General features: G+C 35.0%; 1 protein-coding gene across 2 annotated transcripts in view; it reads right to left on the reverse strand.

Annotated features, from left to right (window-relative positions):
• Positions 1-15,963, reverse strand: part of LOC134244812 (dual specificity protein kinase splB-like) — a 31,673-nt gene extending 15,710 nt beyond the window's left edge. Inside the window, exons 1-2 of one of the 2 annotated variants that reach the window (XM_062727063.1) lie at positions 15,794-15,963; positions 13,184-14,288 (exon numbers count right to left, since the gene is read on the reverse strand). In XM_062727063.1, the coding sequence (XP_062583047.1) occupies positions 13,184-14,288; positions 15,794-15,931 (1,243 nt within the window). In that variant the 5' untranslated portion in view covers positions 15,932-15,963. Of the gene's footprint in view, positions 1-13,183; positions 14,289-15,394; positions 15,579-15,793 lie in introns of those variants that run through there. The other variant, XM_062727064.1, reaches the window with a different exon arrangement.
• Positions 15,964-20,261: the final 4,298 nt, after the last annotated feature.

The following is a 20,261-nucleotide window of genomic DNA, read 5'->3' on the forward strand; positions in this document are numbered from 1 at the left end:
GATAGCATTGAGGAGTCACACTTTTATTACAACTGTTTAAAAATTATCATATACAAATTCACCTGGGGTAAATTGAAATTTTCACCTTAAATCACAAAATGCAATTATGGGAATATTATGTTTCTCCTTCAAATGTTTCAATTTCCTTAAAAGGAAAAAAATCCCAATTCAGAAACTAATACTTCCTGGGTTTTTTTTTTAGTATAGATCTTATTTTAAAAAATCCTGATGAATTCTGTATAATTATTTCTCAATCTGTCACCTATAGATACAAAACATCACTTTATATCCAACATCTCCTATCAAATTTAAATTCCTTGGATAGTACTTTAACAAGAGATGTTTGTGAAACACATATGCCCCCTTCCCCCTGGACATACATGCAAAGAAAATGAACTGACACTGCAATTAATTGAAAATATTTCTAAGTCCAAGGGGCATAATTCTGTCCAAAATGGCCCAATCATTTCCAAAAAAGAACATAACCTATATATTCTTATAATAAATCTGTATACCAAATTTCATTCAATATGTGCAACCTCTGCAAAGAAACTGAACGGAAAACTTGGAGGACCGACAGACAGACAACATCGAAGCAATATGCCCTCCCTTCTTCGAAGAGGGGCATATTAATAAAAGAAAGTGAGGTTTTGAATGTCAATAGAATACCATAATTCACATAATTTACACCTTACTTGTGTATAAGCCCTAAGTGTATGATTACAAATGAAGTACAAGTTATATTTACTACTATTATGTACCAGTAAATGTAGAGTACTTTTACACTAACAAACATGTCCTGATCATCAACATCTCAGTATTTATCGTGATACAGCTGTTGTTTTTTCCTTTCAAAGAAAATTTTTTCCTCATTATCATGCACTTACAATGACAAAACTGTTAAGTCTTTTTGCATTTCCTGAGTATACATACTCTTAGGTTAAAATACAATACAGGTCCAGTCACTAGTGCAGATTGATTGATTATAATTTAATAGGAATATTGCATGGTTGTACAGTCAATTCTCGAATTATCGCCATTCGATTCATCGCCATTTTCGCAATACCGCCATGATTTCCCAAGAACGTTTTTCCTGCTATATAAAATTCTCTTTATAACGCCAAATTCGCATACCGCCATCCGCCACCCTGTTTTCACAACAAACGTCCATTTTTAAGTGTCAATTATCTCGATAATACCGCCACAGGTGTATGTGGTCAGTGAAGCGTGGCTAATTGGTTGATGATATCCCTGTTGTAAAGCATGCAAAGCCAGTCAAGGTACATGCAATTAAGTAAACAATAATTTTAGCATGAACTGTTCGAATAATTTTGTTTTCTGTTTAATAAAATCATTTAGTGAAGGCTTCGCCACGAAAGCGGTCGTTGTCAACTACGCCGAGAACAATATTAATTTGATGATCTCTGTTTTTAAAAACAATGCAAAGTTTGCTTTAAAAATAATTATAAGTCAGAAATTGTGAACGTTTCATTAACAATGATGTCATAAACAATTAATTTATTCAAGAACCCATTTTACGTATTTTAGGCAATATATCACGACGATCGACCCAGCATTAATTTTTTTCTATATCAGACGTGCAGATTTACATGTATACAAATGAACTTGTCCTTATTTCATAACTGAATATTCTGTTTTAGCGAAATTGTACTTTAAAAAATTACTTGAAGTATTATCAAATTTAGAAATATGTTTATATATACCTGTATATGTAATAATAAGAATAGAAACGCTAACTGGTATTTCTAAGAACGATAACTCTACGTCTTATTTCCTAAAAGATGGAAAATTCAATTCATCGCCAAATTCGTTATACCGCCATGATTTCTAAATTACAAAAGGTGGCGGTTTATCGAGAATTAACTGTATATTGACGAGAAAGTTTTACTCCACATGTAAGACTCTGTGTCTATACTTGCTGTAAGGGTATCCATATGAAATAAAATACCAGTTCATGAAAAAACAGAAAAAATTCACAGAATTTTTGTAAACTTCATCTTTTTTTAACAACCTCATGTCCATGATGTAACCTCACTATAAAATCTGCTACAAATGACAACTAAATTTTGATTTCTAATTTCTAATACAAGTTTCTGAAGGTTCATCAATCAATCCATAACAGAAGACCGGGGAAAAAACCCCACATTATGCTGTGTAATGTTTATAGAGATTAATCAAGTGGTCCATGATATCCTGATACTACTCTCTTGTTATCAATCCAATCAGTCTAACCTACCCCCTAACAAGAGACACTAACTGATAGATGAAAAAATAATACCATCAATTATATTAAACGTCTAACTCAAAAGAAAAGAGGTGACAATGTTATTGACTCATACATATATACCACATACATTAATGTGAAAAGCACTACAGATCCTTAATAAAAACTAAATATTTCCTGCTTCTGTCTCAGTTTAATATGGGTTCATTTACCACTGAAATACAACTGTACCATGTCTACTGCCAAATCATTTCACTGTCCTCCTCCTACTTACAATACAAGCTGTCTGTGCCTGACATGGGGTCAAAAGGTCAATATCTTACCACAAGTGTCCCCCTCCTGCGAATTCTGACCAATTTTTAACTTCATCCTGAATCCCTCCCCGCCTCTCAGTCACTACCGACTCAATGTTAACGGCACATCTCCTAGGAATGCTTGATTGGCACAAACTCAACACACCATCCAACTTTCAAAAATGTAGCCACAGTGGTTGTTTATTTTTTATCTGCATGCAGTGACAGACATGTCTACAGCCTTTATTAATGTCGTTTGACTTTAACCAGGAAACTCCTCTTACTCTGTAGTCTGTACAGGCTACAAGGTAGATAGGCTGGGGTACAATGTAACTAAGCCGGATCACACTACTATACCATACTTCCTTCTTATCGGTATAACACCACAATTCAATGCATTTTGATATTTTATATACATACAAAGGATTAAGAGGGGCAGATACTTTGGAATAAGGCTTATATATAGATGCTAGAGTAATGCGTGGATCATATCTATATTTAGCCTGATTAAGTTTTAATGGTAATTAAATGTATAGGTACATAGCCTGATTAATCATTCCTCCTGTGCTGTCAAGTAAAGAACCTTGCCAGGTTACACTGATGTACTTTACACACAAGCACTGTCTAGGTACAAACCATGACATTACGCAATATTTGGTGAAAACAACAATGCCCTTGAAAGCTTTCCTATGTTATTTTCTTTCAACATTTAAAGTGATCACCAAATCATCTAGTTATAACCAACAATCAAAACCGCCTTAATCAATACCCTATCTAGGGCCTCAAACGACAATCTAAAAACCTATCAGGGGCCTCAAACAACAGTCTAAAAATCCTAATCAATACCCTGTCTAGGGCCTCTGACCTTGTATTCTCCTTAATAGGAAATTTTACTGAATGCACAAACACTGTTAAACGAGACAGCTCAAATATGGCTTTATTTGTGGAGTATAATAATATGTACTTATTAAGAAAATTCACATAAGGATTATGAAAGGTTCTGGCAGAACACAGATTTAGACTCTGTTTAGAAATAACTTTATTTTCCTCCAATGATATTTATTTCACATCCTATATAAAGGGACATAACTAAAACAAACTTGTCTCTTTCCTTTACTAAAGACTTACCATACGAAAACAAGTCCAACTAGAAAGATAAACAGTCAGCATGGGCCTTGCAGAGGAGTAGAAATACAAAAGTGCAGCTTACAGAATGTGGATTAATACGTGTTCAAAAGCACATGAGCCACAAATGCATGTGTCGATACACCACAAAATTTAAAAATTATAAAATATATGTATTAGCTTAGCAGTTTTCCAACCATGAAATCAATCCCCACCCCAAATTACCAATCCCCCTTTCCATAAATATGTGATTTACAGTATCAGCTACACTGTAATTTAACAGTCAAAAGTTTATGAGGGCTGTTCGGAAATTATTGAGACAGTGTGTATATTTTTCTTTCTAATGAACGACTTTTGGTGAAAATTTGCATATATGTTTTCAAACATTAAGAATTCATAAAAGCAAGATTTATTTCACAGATTTTAAATGTTTTCTCTTCAATGGTATATAAAGTATCAATGGTAGGGGTACCCGGCGCAGTCACGAAATCAGATATTGAAAAAATGTAACACCAATGTTCAACACCCCCATGGACCCAAAATAAGAGCGAAAATCATTCAATTTATGTATATCATTTTTCAGTTTTAATTTGGCTTCATGTTGTGCAAGTTTGTTAGAATTCTGATCAGGAATATGGAGATCATTAAAAAAATTAAGCGCAGTAAAGAAATCTGATTACGACGACAAAATGGATTTTGACTTCAAGGTGAAGCAGAAAGAGACCTAAAATTTTGTGTAGCGCTATGTTGTTCTCTTTTCCAGACTAATCAAACTGCTAAAACAATAACAATGGGAAAATCATGTCGAGGGGTTTGTTATTTCATATGTATATACTTTATTCTTACCTATAATTCAACCAAAGTAAAATCAAGCGCTCCAGACGACCATTAATTTTTACCGCAATGAACATTGACCCGCGTTGCATAAATCGGCACTGCATGATACTAAATCATCCTGTATATATGACGCATGAAAAATTGACTCAAGTGTAGCAACAGCACATATTTATTTAAGTAAACAATCGTTTAAGAAAATAAAAAGTTTGATTTTTGTACAGTATATATGATAACAAAGAAATTTAAGGAGAGTAAACGCTTCCAGATCATTTCACATGCGAAAACATTTTCGGCTGACATGACGTTAAAATGACGTGGTGATGCTGCTCCAGGTCGATAAACATATGCATGTTTATTATTTCACCGGAACTTATCTAATTATCCTATGAATTAGAAATTTTATATTATTATTTCATTCATTCTCTATAAACTGTTCACAAATTTTCCTGAATTTATCTCTGTCCTTTATGGAGTAAAAGAAAATGTCTCAATAATTTCTGAACCGCCCTCGTACAGACTGTCAGATGGACGGACTACAGACATTAGGTGATCAGCAAAGCTCACTTGAACTTGCAGCTCAGGTGAGCTAATAACCAATCAAGGCTTTGCTGTTTTTCAGAAAGAAAATTTTTAAGGATTTTTCCTATGTATTCCTATGTGTCCCATCCTACACACTGGGGTCTTGATTTAAACAAATTTGTATCCACACTACCTGAGGATGCTTCCATTGTACTAAGTTTAATATTTTCTACCCCAGTGGTTCTTGAGAAAGTTTTTTTTTTAATAATGTCATTAATTTTTCACTATTCATAATTTTCTCCCTCAAAAAGTATGAACATTCGTTTGTAAAAAAAAATTAAATCTCCCTTACACAATGATACTCTATTGAAAGTTTTGTTGAATTTGCCACAGAAGTCAAAAATTCGAAAAGTTTGAAAAGACAGAAATCAGACAGATGGGTGTGAGACCAAATGAAATGTGATCAGAAAAGCTCACTTGAACCCTCAGCTCAGGTGAGCTAAAACTATTTCAGAAATCCAAATACAGCAAAAACTGTCTAATCCGACACCTGAATAATCCGACACACTGTGAATTCCGACGTTAAATTTCTTTCCCATTTTAGTATTGTCCTTGTTTTTAACACTGTACAAGAAATCCAAATACATATTACAATTCTCAGGTAAGCTTGGACTTTCAGTAAAGGCATGGCATTCTCGGCGCAACGTAATTAGCATCTGTCAAATGGTGAATAGATTCTCATTGGTTAAGAAATTAATAACACCAGGAACTTGAAAGTGTTGTTGACAATGATTTAAGCCCTGCCTCTGAGCCGCACGAGAACTTTTAATTGGCTTTTTGCTACACCAGTTGACATTTAGCCTAATTTCTATCCTTTGTATATTTCAACACTGAAGGAAAGCTGTATGAATTTCAGAAGCTGATTATGTAAAGTCGAGAATGAAACGCCTTACTGAAAGTCCAAGCTTAACTGGGAATTGTTCTCACTGAGTGCAATTTAAACTGCACAAACTGCACAGACTGTAAATAGGACCTCATTGGTTCTGAATATTCAGGTTTTCCAAGTTTTAAATCAAACGTTTTGGGATTGTTGATCTATTTTAAATTCATTAGGTACTAATCAAGCTGATTTTCAAGAGATTTTAAACAGAAAATCAAAATGCATGCTACAGCATGTACAAAGTGTGTTAACAAAACACAAAGCATTTTATGCATCACTTCAAGTAATTGGTGCAGCATATCTTGCAAACCATTCTGTGTAAACCATGAAGCATTGCGAGCAAAACTGCACCAAGTGACACATCTTTGATGCCCATGCCACATTTTACATAAGAAGTAATTAAGAGTGAAATGGCTCAACACAGTATCGATTCACCGCGGTATTTTTTCTAGGTTTGATACATTGTATAAAATCTCTATTTTCAGTTCAGTTCGTTTTTCGGTCGGGATTGTCATTCAGTCCGGTTTGGCATAAGGTATAAACATGTTCCTCCCAGGGTTCTCCATGAGCTGTTTTACTGTGTTGCTCCCGACACAGTAAAATTTTCTCCGATACAGTAATGATTCAAATATTATGCGTGCGATACAGTAAGATCAGAAAATCCAAAAATATAAATTCTCTGTAACTGAAATTTTAAACAAACAATTCTACTGAAAGGTAGAACACTTAATTAGGGCTTCACTTTGCATAATCAGTTACCTCCTCAAAGACCCTCGCCGGACTTACTGCATGAAGAAACAAAGACAAATAAATTGTTTTCACACTTCCATGTGATGGTCAATTGGTAGTTGTATTAAAAATACATTATATTTTTCTTTAAAAAGTATTTAAATAATTATGTTTTTTTTCTATAGAGCCAAGACTCTAGAATTATGTTTGCACTGTAAGTCAAACATACATGAAACATCGTACCAAAATCATTTAACATGTTTAATTGATGTAAATAAATTGTTTTAAATTTTCAAGGAACTCTTAAAAGTATTTTACTATTCTGGAGTTTCTTATTTTGTAAGTCGGTAATTCGATCAAGAAAACTGACCAAAATCATGGCAAATTTACTTTCAAAAAGGGTAAGTAGTTCGACTGTATCGACCAGAATTTCCACTGCTTCTCAGAACATGTGTTTTTACTTTTATCAATATGAATGACCATACCATTTGTGTAACCAAATTAATGATTTTTTTAAAGTATGTGTTAGTATTCTTTTGTAATTTTAATGAATAGTGATTCAGTTGTGAATTTGATCGCGAAAATACCACGAAATTTTATTGCTTAACAAAAACTCTGCAACACAGTAAAATTTCATATAGTGGAGAACCCTGTCCTCCGTATAATGTAAACCAACTTTTATTCCCGTGCGAGAAATATTCGCAAGGTTCGCAAGAGTTTGTTATTTTCTGTGTCAGGTCATGACAATTACGGAAAATTACAATGCACGAAAAGGGGCCTATGCACATCTAATAGCCATATCCTATTCTCTCAAACAAAAATATTTTAACTTAAAAAAAAGTATATTCTTTGTACCCAGAGTTCTTGAAATCTTCCGGTCCTGTCGGCAAAACCGATAAAAACGACCAAGGACCGATAACTTTGCATTCTATGTCAGTCCAAATGACCGATAAGTGTTGACAGAGGAACTTTGTCAATCCAACCAAATTTTGTACAAATTCCCTATAATTGAGCGATCGTTATCTTTCAAACGCTTTTCTGTTTCTTTTAATGGCTTCTTCGACGAACGCAAGTTCCAAACTATGTATGATTGGTAAACTAGTTTGTTGAGGGAGCTGAGGTAAGCCAGGTGAGAAAATCAAACTAGATAAAAAACTTATGAAGAAAATGGACCCCATGAGAATTCAATGAAAGTTGTTATATGACAATGAAATCGGCATTAAGTGTGCAGTGTTTATTGACGCTGGGTACACACTCTATTGATAATAAAATTTAAATACAGTCTTCATCTTTTTATTGATTTTTTTTGACTGATAGAAATTTGTCTGGACTGACAAACTTCACATGTCAGTCAGTCCAAATGACTGACAGCGAAAAAAAGATTTCACGAACTCTGTGTACCAGCACCTACTGCGACAAGAGACATTTGTTAATACTGTCTCAATCAAATACTGTCTCAATCAAAGGACCAGTCTCCACCTCCTCCTCGAACCAATTATGATAGTATCAATTCCTTACTTTTCGACTCTTGAGCAGAAGCTCCAACTGCTGTGCACTATCATGCCAATTAAGGTAGTATACAATCATATGTTGGTCTCTTCAAATACCAGTTAAAAGATTTTTTCCAACTTACAATGCACCAGAAATATATATATTCCCATGAAATTGCTTATAAAGGTTATCCTTAAGTTGATTAAATAATCATGAAAAAAAAATTCCACAAACTACAAACATAAGTATGAGCTATCTATACCTATTCCATATCAAAGAAAATTTAAACTTGAGGTACTGTGAGCAATGAGCTCACTAAATGATACCCCTCGCCTCCCATATGAATATAATGGCAGTGTCCATGTTTTGCTCTGGAAAATCCAAAATATATCTCAGATCAAAAAGTAAAATAGGAGGTCCACAGGCACAATGGCAATATGTAATAAAGATTCTGAGAACAGGGATTTTCCACTACCCTGTGTAGGGCTGAATATGGGCCCCATTCCCAATTGCAAAACCCCTCCCTTTTTTCCCAAAAATGAACTGCCTATGTTCAATTTTTGAAAGAAGAACTCAAGAAGGTAACCTGAACATAATTCACAAAATACAAAACATGTTCAGGTTTGGAAATTTGAATGATATGAACAGAATTTTGAAGAATCTTGGGTAAAACTTTATCATAATGATCAATTCTCTGATTCATAGTTCTGAATAACTAAGTAAAAGATCTATTTTTATTCATCTTAAGTATTTATTTCTTGAAAAACATCATACAGTTAAATTTCCAAATAAATGATAAAATGTCGTAAAATTCCCAATTCCAAGAGCCTGGGCACCATTCCCAAAAGTGAGTGGAAAATCCCAGGTGAAAGTTTCATTAAGTATGAGAGGAGTTGCGGATAAGAGATGGGTACCCCAAAGCATAACAGACGGACGGATGGATGGACGGACGTACAGACAGCCGGACATACCAATTACTATATACCCTCCCGCTTTTCAAGCGAGGGGTATAACAATTAGAAAAAAATAATCAAGTCACGGTTGTTTTAAAAATAAATAATTTATGCATGACTGCTTCATGGATCAAAAGATGTATGGACAAGAAGACCATGTGTACATATAAATTCAGATACCAGTAAAAACACATGGTCTGGTGACTTTTACTTAGACTGGTTCACTGCAACTGATATTATACAGTTATGGAATGGGTACGAGGGAAATAGCAAATTTATGGTTCCCCAAGGGAGGAAACTATTTCCTGAGGCGGCGAAGCCGCCGAGGGAAATAGTTTCCTGCCGAGGGGAACCATAAATTTGCTATTTCCCGAGTTCCCATTCCATAACTGTTTTATTATACCGAAACAATCATAGTCGTAGTGCTGGGTATCGCGACTGAAAAATCGTATCGCGATATATTGCAATATTATATTTTGTATTGCAATATATCACGATATAAATATTTAATAATTTTTTGCTTTTCGTCAAGGTTAAATGAAAACACAAACTCAAATTACATGTATTTTCGAGTTGATATTCCAATTGCCTGATCGCGTTATGTCGGCGAAAGTGGCAAAATAATATTTTTTGTAGCACAACTTGTTGAATTCAATTAGCGGGTAAGTTATAACTCTCAGATTCAGCTTTAACATGAAGGGGTTTAATATAACTGTTGTCGTCATTTCGGTTTTGAAAGAGATGTGTCTCTTGATCATACTTCACGTCGCTTGCCGCCATATTTTACCTTGAAAAGGGCAAATAACTCTTTTTGTAACAATTTATAGCATATCGAACCCGAACCGGTATTCACAAAAAATACCGTGATACGTATTGTGAAGAATGAAATTGGGATACACCGGTTAACCGGTAATATCGAACAGCACTACATAGTCGATTTAATTTTTTTACAGATATTCCGAAGTTAAAAAAAACACAAAAGAAGAGGCATAATTACAAATGCATGCCATTTAACACATTGTATGATAAGTAATGCATCGTGTCCTAAAACAATTAAATTATTTTTAAAAAGTATTTTCACTGACATTTCGAAGAATTATCATTGTCTTCATTTTGCTAAAATTCAAGTATGATTTTGGCATCGCATTTCGAAATGTTTTGACGTCATAGTTACATTGCTAATAACGTGACGTCACATACTCGAGATTCCTTGAATGCTCCGCCTACTGAACACTTTGATTGGTTAAAATTTAGGGATGTGCGATTTTATCGGTAAACCGGTATATTGCGATTTTTTGGCACGCGATACGGGAACCAAAATACCGGTATTTTTACATTATTAAAAATAATCCGGAAATAAACCATTTAATCGATCAGATTTTAAAATTACTATTACAGGAAGTTTAAATGGCGACTTCTGAAGACATCGAATTAGTCAAATTCACCAGAGGTAAAACAGATGTATGGAAATACTTCCTCGTAAAAAAAGACAAGAAAACAGGAAAAGTTACAGAAAACATAGCCGTTTGTTCAAAGTGTAAAATTGAAGTGAAATGCCCTGGTGGAACTACCTTCTTCTTGTCAAAAATGCCTTGCAGTTAAGAAACTGGAAAATATTCTAGCCAAAATTAGAAGAATTGTAGCCTTTTTTCACAGAAGCAACATTGCAGCTGCTTTGCTCAAGAATACAGCTGAAAGTTTATCACTGCCTCAACACAAATTAATAATGGACGTCCGCACAAGATGGAATAGTGCCTACGATATGATCTCACGATTTCTCGAAATGCAGGTAGCAATATTTGCTACCTTGAAATCAAAGGAGTTAGGAAAAGAAAGAGAAGCAGAATTAAAGTCTTTCCATGATGATGACTTTACTGTGGCAGAGGAAGTGGTCCAGCTGTTAAAGCAGTTTAAGGATATAACAACACTCCTGTGTTCAGAAAAATCTCCCACTTTGTCCATTATCTTGCCATTTCACAATAAACTTCTGCACAAGCTTCGTGAACAAAATGATGATACCCCAACAGTCCGCAGCATGAAAAATGTTATGTTTAAAGACTTGAAAGAAAGATATAATCGGATTGAACACACTTTACGTATTGTTTCTGCTTTGGATCCGCGGTTCAAGATGCTTCCATTTTTATCAGAAAATGACAGATCAGCGGTGTACTCTGATATTGTGTTAGAAGTCTGTAGAGTACAGAGTATAATCAAAGTGAAAAGAGAGAAAGAAGACAAAGATGCTGAATTAGATGATGTTGAAGTCCTGAATGAGCCACCCCTCCCCTCACTGTCTTCAGATTCTCCAGCTGTTAGCCCTGTCAAAAAAAGAGTCAAAGCAGGAGGTTCTTCCTCTACTTGCGGTGATTCTATGGAATCTGTGCTCCACAGCTTTCTTGGTGATGTATACATTACTGATGTTGAGCCTCCAAAATCACCAAGTACGATTGCTGAGCAGCAGGTGAATGAATACAGAAGTGCCAGAGCAATACCTCTTCAGGAAAATCCTCTTTCTTGGTGGAAAGAAATTGAATTTAAATTCCCACTTATTGCTAAACTTGCTAGAGCATACCTTTGCATTCCTGCCACAAGTGTCCCATCGGAAAGAGTTTTTTCAACGGCGGGAGATATATTAAATGCCCAGAGGGCACGTCTAAAGCCTAAACATGTTGACAATTTACTTTTCTTAAAAAACCAGAAGTCTCTGTCGAGACTGAAGCTCTACTGGTTTGTACTTATAGCAAAGGAAGAGAAAAGTACTTAAGCAGTTGGAAATTGAAACTTTTCAACAGCAATAAATAGAATAATGATCCTTGATTTTTAAGTTTTGAATGAAAACACATTAAATACATTATAAAATGATTGATTTTTCATTTATTCACAACAACAATGAAAAAAAAATAGGAATAATAATCAATAATTCCATATAAATCAAAGAAATAGTATGCTTATAAATATCACAATATATCGCGATATTTTTATAAAATATCGCGATAATATCGCGATACGAAATTTTTGGCGATACCCATCCCTATTAAAATTACTAATAAATATTCATGAGGGAGTTGTCCCAGGGAGTAGCTCTGATTTTCCAGGGAGTAGTCTTCAGTTGAGGGTAGTAGTCTCTTCTCGGGGAAATAGACAGTTTTATGGTATTAATTATATATAGAGTAATTACAGCAGAGGTATAATAATGAGTTTTATGACATATATAAGGTATAGCTGTGACCAAAGCAGTTTACATAGTCACTATATAATCTGTTGAAATGGAAATGATAAACAAATTAATGAAATTATATAAGGCCTAAAAAAAAAATAAGTTTGTTTCCTGTAACCCGACCGACTCATTCAAATTACCCCCGGGTGGATTTTTTTTTCTGACAAATGCCAAAACTTCGTTTGACAAATCATTAAAAAAAGAAAATTAGCTTGTAGCTTAAATTGAGACATAAAATATGTCAACTTATTTTACATTTACCTTATTTATTAAGAGTAATCATTATTATAACAACTATTTCCCCCCACAACTTGCTGAAGTTCGTTTTCTGCCTCTTGGCAGCCATTTTGGATGCCATGTTGGGTGTCCACTGTAAATATGACAACTAGTATATTCAGTCCGGGGATGTTTGACCATTCATAAGCCAAAAAAAAAAAAAAAAAAAAAAAAATTCCCGACCTACCGACCCTTAATTTTTGGGGAATGTTACAGGAAACAAACATATTTTTTTTTTAAGCCTAAACAAGAGATGTTTGTAAAACACTTATGCCCCCCCCTCCAAATAAGAATTTTTTTAAGTCCAAGGGGCATAACTCTGTCCAAAATAGTCCGATCATATGCAAAAACAGAACATGATCTAAATATTCTTATGATAATTCCGTGTACCATATTTCATTCCAATATGTGCAACCTCTGCGAAGAAAATGAACGGAAACTGATGGTGGACCGACCGACAGACAGCAACAAAGCAATATGCCCTCCGGCCTCCCTTCTTCGAAGAAGGGCATAAAAATATAGACAGAGGCTTAAGCAATTGGATTCAATAAAACCTACCTTTAGAACCTCTTTTCTTTTTCTTCTTCTTTTTTCCATCCTCAGCAGCAAGATCTAGGCTTTGTGAGATGGGCCGTCCCTCAGGCATACCGTCTACTGTGTGCTTGGTGCTAGAGATGAGCTCTCCGATAGAACTCCCCACCTTATTAAGCTGGTCCAAACCCTGGCCAAACGGGGGATCACTCCCATACCCTCCACGCTGATAACTCTTTTTCTCAATACGTACATGTTCACTACTAGTGCTGCCAATGTAAGGGGAATGTCTGCTATACATAGGAAAATTAATCTGTTCATCAACATCCCGTAGAGAAGATCCCGATCTTTCTTTAAGTGCCCTCTGACTTTTTTCAAAAGAGAAAGTTGAGGTGCTAATGTTTTCGTAATCCTCACAACTTTCGCGGGTCATTGGTGTGTAATAGTTTTGATGACGCCTTCGGTCACTCCTGGCGTACAGCCTCTGGTGAAGATCTCTGGAATCAGAGTCACTGTCGTCATCAGTTTCAAAGTCATCGTCATCATTGGGAATTGTCCGGCGAGAATAAGTCCTCATCTGAACTCCCTGAAATGTTGGTTCACTATCACTGCCCTTACCACTCCGCGGCGATTCGATGTCATTTTTATCAGAATCCACCTCGTGAGCTTCATCATAGTCCAGATGATAAGTTGTTGTTGGTGTGATTTTGACGGTAGAGGGGTAGTAGTCAAAACACCCTCGCTCATCACCTTCGCTATCCTCGTGCTCGGAGTAACTTCCAACACTGGTGGTTGTCTTACTAGAATTACAGATACCAGAATCATTGTCAGTGCGTTTATCAACTTGTTCCATGTCTATGATACACGACTCTTGGCGTCTGCTGTAAGATGTTGACGGGTACGCCATTGGACAACCACCGAATGGGCGGAGCTGAACCCTGTCTAAGTCGTCATCGTTGTCCTCACTCGATGCCCTGTCCTCTGTTTTGTACATCCCGGTGGCAGTCACATCATAGGACATTTTGTCCCTGTTCTTTGCCAGGCTAAAGTTGCGGGCTCTCAACACTAAAGCACTGAATTCGTCCTCTGGATAATCAGCAATAGCACGTGCCCTGTCTTTTATCAACTCTACCTGAAAAAGACATAAAAATGGTTCATTGATGGGTTGTTTGGCAGAATAAACGAAATATTAAACTTTTAATGCATTTTATATTTGTAAGGGTTTTCCCATTTATGATACCATCTGAACAAAGCTTATTTAGCCTGTATATAAACAGGTTCATCACATAACCATAAATTGTAATTTCACAGTGAATCATAAGTGGTCAACAGTGAACATGCTTAACACATTCAAATTTTTTTTTGAATAAAAAATTTTCATATGTTTGAAAATATTTGCAATAAATTGCCACAAATGTAAAAATATGTAATAATAAGGTATCGTTTTAAACATTGATTTGGATGTAAATATGAGTTAAATTGGTATGTGATCAAATGTATCACAAAGGGTTTTGATCATATGACCAACCCATAAAAACACAATTCCTGATAATAAGCTTTGCTATATAAAAAAATGCAAATATTCTTTAATAAAAATTTCTGTTGTGCAGTCTGCCCATTATTTTTTTTTCATGTCAAGTACTAGTCTGAATTTCCTCTGCAATAGTCAATTGGCCATGCAACACTTTTCTACATCAACATCAAACTAATGCTGATTAATGTAATATGAATCCTGTGGACTACAGTATAATTGATTATTTTGCTTACAGTACAAGCAACCTGGAAACTACAATAAAGTATAAACAAAATATTTCCCAGTCCTTTATAAATTGATTGTGTGTATGAATGCTTTGTTGTTTTACATTCGTCATATGTATATTATTAGGTACTTTTATATAATCATTTAATAAATACACATTTGTAATGAAAGTGGAGTCATTAAAACCAAAAATTTCCATAACAAGCATCCAGTAGATTAGACAATTTGGTTCAAGTAAGAAAAGGGGGGGGTCACCTTTCCATGGCCTTAAATTAGCAGCATGAAATATCTGTACATGCATTTAAATAACCTTCTTGATATTATTGCAAATATGACTAAATATCACTGATGTGGGTCCATGTGGTCAGAATTTTCTCGTCTCCATATTTGAGAGCTTTCAACATGGGTGCAGACATGTTGGATACACTGCCGCCTACCTTGAAAATTTTGCCCTACTTACACTGCAGCTAAGCACTTACGGTTTCAACTGAAATGGAGTCATTTGGACGCTTTTGTGCTATAATAGGTGCTGAAACATAATTCTACAACAAAGAATGAATATTCCAGACACGTCATATACGGCTACGGGTTTACAATTTGTTATTCGACTACACCTAATAAATATGTACACAGGTCTGGCCCACGCAAATGTTTGCCGATTTCACAGTGAAAGGGAGATCACTCCGATTTGTTGATCTCGTTCCGACGTTTGTTTTAACATTCAAGTTAAAAATATATAAAAATAGCAAAAAAATCAAGTTTTATACTGTTGTAATCAAATTAAATATTTCATAGTATTTGTCCTTCTTATTTTCTATCGAGAAATGAAGAAACAAGACCTAAATATTCACTTTCAAAGTAGAAAAATGCGTGTTTACCTGAGTGTCAGGGAGATTTTTTGGCAATATCGAATCGTAAATGCTGAAAAATTGCTCAGGGTCTTCGTTTCTTATTGCCGAAGCAAGGAGAAATGAATACTTTTCGTTTTCTTCCACATTTTCGGCGTCGTTATCCATTTTATCGAGAAGCCATTTTGAAAAAAATTCGTCTCCAAGAACAAACCTCGGGAATCGCGAGAATGTTTCAGGCGCGCGAAATTTGAAAATGTTTTTTCCGAAGGGAATGAAAAATTGCTGGATCCGCCCCTTAACAATAGCCCCTTCTTCCCCGAGACGATTATTTAATAATTTATGCCTGATACAAAATATAAAATATCAGTTGGAATAGATAAATTCAACAAAAGATACCAAAGTGGAGAAATGCTTTATACACAAAACATAGCCCTGCGGAACTCAATTTTAAAGATTTTTCCGAGGTGGGGGTGGAGTCCCTACGGGTTTCTCTACATCAAACGCGACAGACGTGATTTCACGACATAAACCAAACATAAATAAATAAAAAAGAGGCCCATGTGCTACTACACTCAACTGAGTCAATTTGGTCCTGCTGTTCCTCGTCAGATTCTCTTCCTTGTAATACTTTGGCCCCTAAATAGGGGATAGACACAATCGTGTCCCCATCCTAAATCTGGGACTATAATTTGATAATTAAGAATCTTTACTACGTTAGGAAGCTTCAATGTAAGTTTTAGCTTTACAAGGCCATTTATTTTTTTTAGGAAAAGTTTTTCAAAGATTTTCAGAGCATCCTCGCAATGCCAGGGGTCCTGAGTCAATAAGTTCCAACGGCAACTCGTTGACTCAGGACCTATTGTAGCCCCAATCTAACAGGCCACGGGGGGCATGGTTATCTGACCCGGGCGATGGTTCTTTCATACATGTCCAAGAACGAATTCGACTGCCGTCGATATCGACAATATAATGTCGATATCGTATCGATATCGATCCTCATCAGTAGCCTTTTTCACAAAAATTCTTACGACTAAGATTAAAATTTGATAGCTCTGATATTTCTTCGGTTAATAAAGAAAATTATTATTTCAGACGAATAATTCACAGTTTACTGCAATGTAAAAGAAATATAAGATTTTTTGTAACCTACTATACAATTTAGGTACACATAGAAGAATTGGAAAAAATAATCCTAGTCGTAAGATTTTTTGTGAAAAGGGCTACAGCATTATTAATTGGAAATAATTGATAAATATTTAGACTCGGTCAATCTACACTGTAGATACCCCCTCTTCATCATACTCAGAGCATGCGCTTGAGTAGAAAAAGTTGGGAAACAGATAAAAACCATAAGCAGAGATATTACTACATACTAAAAAAATATAAGGAAAGCTGACGACAGGATATTAGCTGAAATCATTGTTAGTTATACATGATTTAATTGTTAGTTGGCCTGTGTCTTTTAAAGTCAATAAAAAACCTAAATATGAAGCAGATGTGGCAGACTCTGTAATTGTTGTGTACACTGGTTTAAATCGAATAGACCTTTTAAAATAACTATTGTTTAAAATTAATAAAACGCCAGCGATATAATTATATGAATGTCGAGTTGAAGGCCATGAGAACTATTTTCTTCTTCTCGTGTAATTTTAAAAAAATAAGTTCAGCTTCATAGGAATACAAAAAAAGTCAGCTAGTAAAGAAACACAATTAGTTCCCATTGGAAGTCCAACAATTTGTTGGAAGCTTTGGACTCCGAAGAAGAATATTATCAATGAAGAACTCCAACATCTTCTCAATATCAACTTCGAGTGCTTGATTGTGTTTTTTTTACAAAGTAATTTTGTTGATGTCCAATCAAAATATGTGAAAATTTCCGAGTAACGTTTTTTTTATTCAGTGAAGAAGCAGACGTCTATTACACCAAAAAGCCTTGTCTTTACTCTGTACTGAGAAATGGTGTAGAAAAACCTTACCCGCTTTTAATGCACATAGCACCGTGCATAACCCCACATATGGGGGCGCGGAATGGTGCCATCCGGGAATGAGGAATTCGAAGCGGAATTTGCAATCTTCGTTGACCTGATTAGCTTTCCGACAGTGATTGAGATGAAAATAATCCTAAATTCACTTACGGCGGAACACAGTGATATCCCAACTTACTGGTACTCGTTTCCCAGCTCGGGATTCGTCCTAGAAATACCTGAACACTTCTGCAATATCTGGCAAGAGCATGCGGGAACGCAAATTTGACCGTTTCTTTGTGAAAATTGGTGCCTTATATATCACTCAGCTTTATTTGATTTATGTGAGGGACTTTTAGATATAAATTTGCTCAAGACTCTCAAATGTTTCGGAGAATTCCACCTCAAATAAAGGGGACAGACTTCAATATAAGTGTGTGGCACTCAGGGGTGAAGATTTTAGTGGAGGCTGGGGGAAGGAATAAATCTCTAACTAATGGAAAGGAATCGTTTCTATAAAAACTATAGTGATTATACAAGCATTGAATTGCTACAATAAATTTATTAACTCTCTCATAATTTCATAAACCTTTTCCCTGAATAAGTGCACTTTAGCGCATATTTAAACTGTTTACTAGACATCTATTTGTGTATTTCGATATAATTTAATTTTAGTTGTAACACGTCATTTGATTAGATAAAAGATTTAATTCATATTGTATCACATAACTTGGCTACGTCACAATGAGCTACGACAAAAACGTTTACACTCCGCTTGACTTTATTTTTAAAATTTGCTCAGTTTGAAGCCATTTTTGGAGGAAAAAAAATGTCTCTTTGTTTATACTGAAATTACAAGTAGAGCTTTTTTAAAAAGCTTCCCGTCTTTAGCAACAATCTTAAACTGTAAACTGATCTACACCTATCAGGCCGTATAATTCTTTTGAATTTCTTGATTTTGTATTTCTACATTAGCTTTTTACTGGCATTAGCCCTACCACGGTTGTCGCTCGGTCATCTCCGTAAACTTTGACTCGCCGAGAGCTTTCGGCAAACCTCGGCTGATTCCATTTCCTTCTTCAAACAAGAAAGGGGAAAAGAATAATAACAAATTGTAAAGCCTGTAAGTTGTAAGCAATAAAAATCAAATTTTATTTATAATGAAGTTAAAGAGATCTTTTATTTTTTGCTATACAAAAAATCATGTTATTAGGAATTAATTACTGCTGATTTTGTTGTTCGTTTTGTCATTTTTTTTTTAAGATTGAAAATCTTGCAAAATTGTTAAGTCGTACGAAAATTAGATCATCAGAAAGTTATCTCCCTTGCCTTGAACAGCATTTCAACCAATTAAATAATTGAAAATTTTCTCATCATGCATTTTCTACCAATCACAAAAGAGAGGAAGTGCATAGTCCGAAGACTGTAAAAAATACCGTCAAGGAAGACGGTAATCAGGAATGAAGCTTAATGTAACCCATGTTATATGATACATGTATATACATAAATTGGTCCAAGTTATGTTTTATCGTATATTATAGGTTAAGATAAGTTTCATTCCTTAAATATACTTAAGGTATACATATCTTTCTTTAATTTACAGTAAATAGAAACTTGAGCAATAGTTAAGAGTACATATTACGTATACTACTTGTTAGTCCGTTATTTATACACTGAATTGACGAAGGATTTTCCAGATCATGACAAGGGGCATACGGCGGGTGTGACCGGTCGGCAGGGGATGCTCACTCCTCCATGGTACCTGATCCCACCTCTGATGTTTAGCAGGTCCGTGTTTGCTCTGCTCCTGTTTTGTATTGCCTTATGAACTTTTGATCTTGAATACTGTTCATTATCTTCATATGTTCATGTATATAGAATTTATTTAGAATTATATGTACGCGTGTTCATGCAGTAAAGTTAATTAAATATACTGACTATTGAAAGGAGAGGAGCTAACAAGGCGTTCAGAATACCCATAGCTTCAAATATATAAAAATCATATTCAATTTGTGAAAAGAATTTCTATAGAATAAATTTTTCATTTTCGAAATTAAGGTAAACAATTCCTTTCTGAGAAAAAAATTCTCGAATAAAAAAATTATTCACGACCTAGCTGTTATTGTAAATGGTATTCGTGTAATAAAATGGAAAAAAGGCCCACTGCAATCGAAAAATTGTGTTTAAGTATGAGAAAATGAACCCTTTTGGCCTCTTAAGTGTACTAGCATGTATGCTATTTGATTGGCAAATAATTTCAATCTGTGCCAGATGTTTGCAAATTGTGGAGATTCTTCAAAAGAAAGGCACCAATTTTCACAAAGAAACGGTCAATTTGCGTTCCCGCATGCTCTTGCCAGATATTGCAGAAGTGTTCAGGTATTTCTAAGACGAGTCCCGAGCTGGGAAACGAGTACCAGTAAGTTGGGATATCACTGTGTTCCGCCGAAATATTAGAGTGTCTTGAGCATAATCATATCTAAAAGTCCCTCACATAAATCAAATGAAGCTGAGTGATATCAAATTTCACA

The sequence above is a fragment of the Saccostrea cucullata genome, unplaced genomic scaffold (assembly GCF_032062105.1).
Source record: "Saccostrea cucullata isolate Sc308-1 unplaced genomic scaffold, CSIRO_AGI_Scuc_v1 ctg249, whole genome shotgun sequence".
NCBI classification, from domain to species: Eukaryota; Metazoa; Mollusca; class Bivalvia; order Ostreida; family Ostreidae; genus Saccostrea; species Saccostrea cuccullata.